Genomic DNA, 3005 nt, shown 5'->3' on the forward strand with positions numbered 1-3005 from the left:
CGGGGAGGGGCCGCTCCGGGCTGGGGGCGGGCTGGGAGCGGGAGAGATGGAGACGTTAAAGGGAAAGAAATCTCCAGAGAGATGCAGTCCCGCCACACTCTGAGGATAAGGAAGCCCACCCAAAGGGCAGATCTCTTGACCATTAACGCCCCCCCGTGTCCGCCCTCGCACTGGGCCAGCACCATCTCCTGCTGGCAACCTACGGGCTGCCTCGATGAGGAAGGGCCGAGGGTGCATGGTGGCCGGGGAGGCAGGCCACTGGCTTCAGAGGGACTGACAGCTCCCGGCAGGGGACCGAGGGCCGGCTTGGACCTTGGATTTGGGAGTTCTGTTGCCCAAGTTTGGGGTGCATACCTGTCTGGTAGATGCTGCCAGGTAACCCCTCCTATTCGAAGGCTGAGATCCTCGAGGGGGATTGTGGGGCTGCAGGGGAGCTGGGCAGGAGCCCCCTCCTGGGCCCACACCTCCCGGACCTCTGTCCGGGGCCCTGGTGCCTCTACTGGGGAGGAAAAGAGAGGCCAAAGGGAGGGACCATGAGCCAAGAGACTTAGGAGTAGAGAAGGAGCCTGAGGAAGACCAGGGTTCTGCCCTTTTCCTGCCAACGGGGAGCCTGATGAGAGGCTTTGGGGGCTGAAGGACTGCCTCCGAGCAAGGCTTGAGAAAAATCCACCCAAACTACGAACCGAACCCTGGCTTCTGTGTAGTCATCCGGAGATCCCTGCTGACCCCCTCCTGTGGGTCTGGGTCAACCCTCTCACAGCATCATCCCCATCTTACCTGGAGCCACCCACAGCAAGGGCAGAAGCACCAAGAACAGGAACTGGGCTTCCCCCATCTCCCCTTAGGTCTGGGCTGGGAGGAGCCCTCCAAAGGGAAGAGGTCAAGAAGGAGGGAGAGACAGCTGACAAAGGAGAGGTTCTGCAAGGTGGAGGGTGGAGGAAAGGAACCTACGAGAAGAGGGACAGGGACAGAGACCTGGAGGGAGAGGGGAGGAACCAATGACCAGAGGCTGGAATCCAGAGGAAAGCTGGCCAGGTCAGGCAGCCACCGGGCTGGGGAGGGGAGGGAGAAAGGTAGGGGGTGGGGGTCGGAGGGAGTCCTAGGTAATGGGGCAGGGTAGTGGCAGAGAGCAGAGCAGAGGCAAGGTGGATGTCTGGAGCTGGGAGGCCCGTCTGTTCCCAGGGCCCTTGCCCCTGTCCTTCTGCCTTCCCTTCACCTTCCCCACTTCCCCTCTGCGTTGCCCCCCCACACGCCCCAGGGCTCACGGTTTCGCTTCGCAGTGGAAAGTCTGAGGGGGTTGATTCCCAGCAGCACTACCCTCCACCCCTGTGTGGCTGGCGCTCCCCTTGTTTATTTCCTCAGTCCTGGGTGTCCCCACCACCTCCTCCAGCCTCCCCCACCCCCTGGCTAGTCCCTTTCCCAGGACCTTCTGCCCTTCTTCACAAGCTGTCAACTGTTTCCCGGTCAGTTCCAACAGCCACACTTTTTTCCTGGCCAGCCCTTCCTTGGGTACTCATCCCCTCCCTCACTCCTTTAACCTCCTAGAACTTCATTACCGCCCTAGACCTGTCTCCCCCACCCACCCAATCCTTCTTGGGAATAGGGTCGACAGTAAGATTTATGGGACCTGGAAAAGGGCGCCTCAAGCCCAAATAGCGATGAGCTAGGCAGTTTTGGACACTACATACAGCAACTCATGAAACCTAATGTTATCCCCATTGTACAGATGAGGTAACTGAGGCAGGCTCAGAGATGAAGTAACGTAGCAAGGTCAGTTACTGAGTATGAAGACAAAAGCTGTGTGTAGTCCTGATGGTGGGTGAAGTGTGGGTCTTTGTAACAAGCTGGTGGTATTAATAAGTCACACGCACCTCCCCCAGCTCCCAACCTAGAGGTTCTAGATTGGTAAGGGTGATATGGCGAAATGCAGAAATCCTGCAACAGAGACCAAACTCTAGAAAAACTGAGGCAGAAGTACTAGGGAAGGTTGAAACCCTTGCTTCCCACCTGTCCCAGCCTGAGGAGCCCAGCAGGGAGTGATGGAGGGTGGGGGCCAAGAACTTGTCGCCAGCCTGGGTACAAGAGGCCCTGGAGTTCTCTCCTTAGCCAGGTACTCACACCTCAGTCCCAGGCAGAGGCAACGCACTTACTCCAGGTCCCAGGAAGTTGAGACCCAGGCCTCCAGCCTTCTCCCACTGCAGGGGTGGGACTTCCTGTTTCTGAGGCTGTCTCTGCCTGGTTCAGCACAATAGGGCTGGTAGCTTTCCACTGGGCTCAGCAGTGTCTAGACCTGGTGTGGGCTAGCAGGGAAGTGCGCGTGTATTGCTGGGGAGGAATTCCCCAAGAATCCAAAATCAGGACAACAGTCAGTTCTCAAAGATGCCGTCCTCCATGCCCACCCTGAAAGTGCTGACCTTGTCTTCCTTAGTGGTGGGTAATAGAAGGGCACTTTTTAATAGAAGGGAACGGTCCTAACAGAATGTGACAGAGCCACCCTCCTCCCTCTGCCCTGGGAAAGCAGGAGACAGGTTAAAAACAGAAGCGCGACCATTTCTTTATTAAATTATACAAAAAGGGGAGGAGAGGGGGGCAGCTGTGGGGCTTGGTCCCAACCCTGGCCCCACCCCGGCCTGGCGCTGTCTGAGAGAAGGGGATCTGAAGGAGACCCAGGGATCAGGCAGGGTAGGGATGGGCAGGACAGAAGGCTAGGATGCAGAGGTTCCGAAGGAGAAGCTATCGGAGGAGGGGTGGGAGTGAGGAAGAGAGAAAGAGGAGGGAAAGGGAGCAATTGGGGACCAGCTGGGGAGCTCAGATGGAACAGGTCAGGAGGTGGACAATGGCAGAGTGAGGATGGAAGGGCAATGTCTGGAGAGGTGGACATGAGAAGGCTGGGGAGAAAGAGGGTGGCAGCTCTGATGCAGGGCCCAGAGCAAGAAATCAGGTGGAGAGTGGCTGCACTGAACTGTTCCTGCCCCATCTCCAGGCCTTGAGGGGCCTCCTTCCCC

The 3005-nt window shown here is 58.0% G+C and overlaps 1 protein-coding gene across 1 annotated transcript; it reads right to left on the reverse strand.

The window, feature by feature from the left end:
* Positions 1 to 6: 6 nt before the first annotated feature.
* LOC107182108 (lymphocyte activation gene 3 protein-like) lies at positions 7 to 903 on the reverse strand (the record flags this gene model as incomplete). The annotated part of the gene is made up of 3 exons (XM_015559958.1): positions 778 to 903; positions 355 to 499; positions 7 to 31 (listed from the first exon to the last, which is right to left on the reverse strand). Coding segments are annotated over exons 1-3 (228 nt in total), but the record flags the coding sequence as incomplete, so codon positions are not given.
* Positions 904 to 3005: the final 2102 nt, after the last annotated feature.

The sequence above is a fragment of the Myotis davidii genome, unplaced genomic scaffold (assembly GCF_000327345.1).
Source record: "Myotis davidii unplaced genomic scaffold, ASM32734v1 scaffold13, whole genome shotgun sequence".
NCBI lineage: Eukaryota > Metazoa > Chordata > Mammalia > Chiroptera > Vespertilionidae > Myotis > Myotis davidii.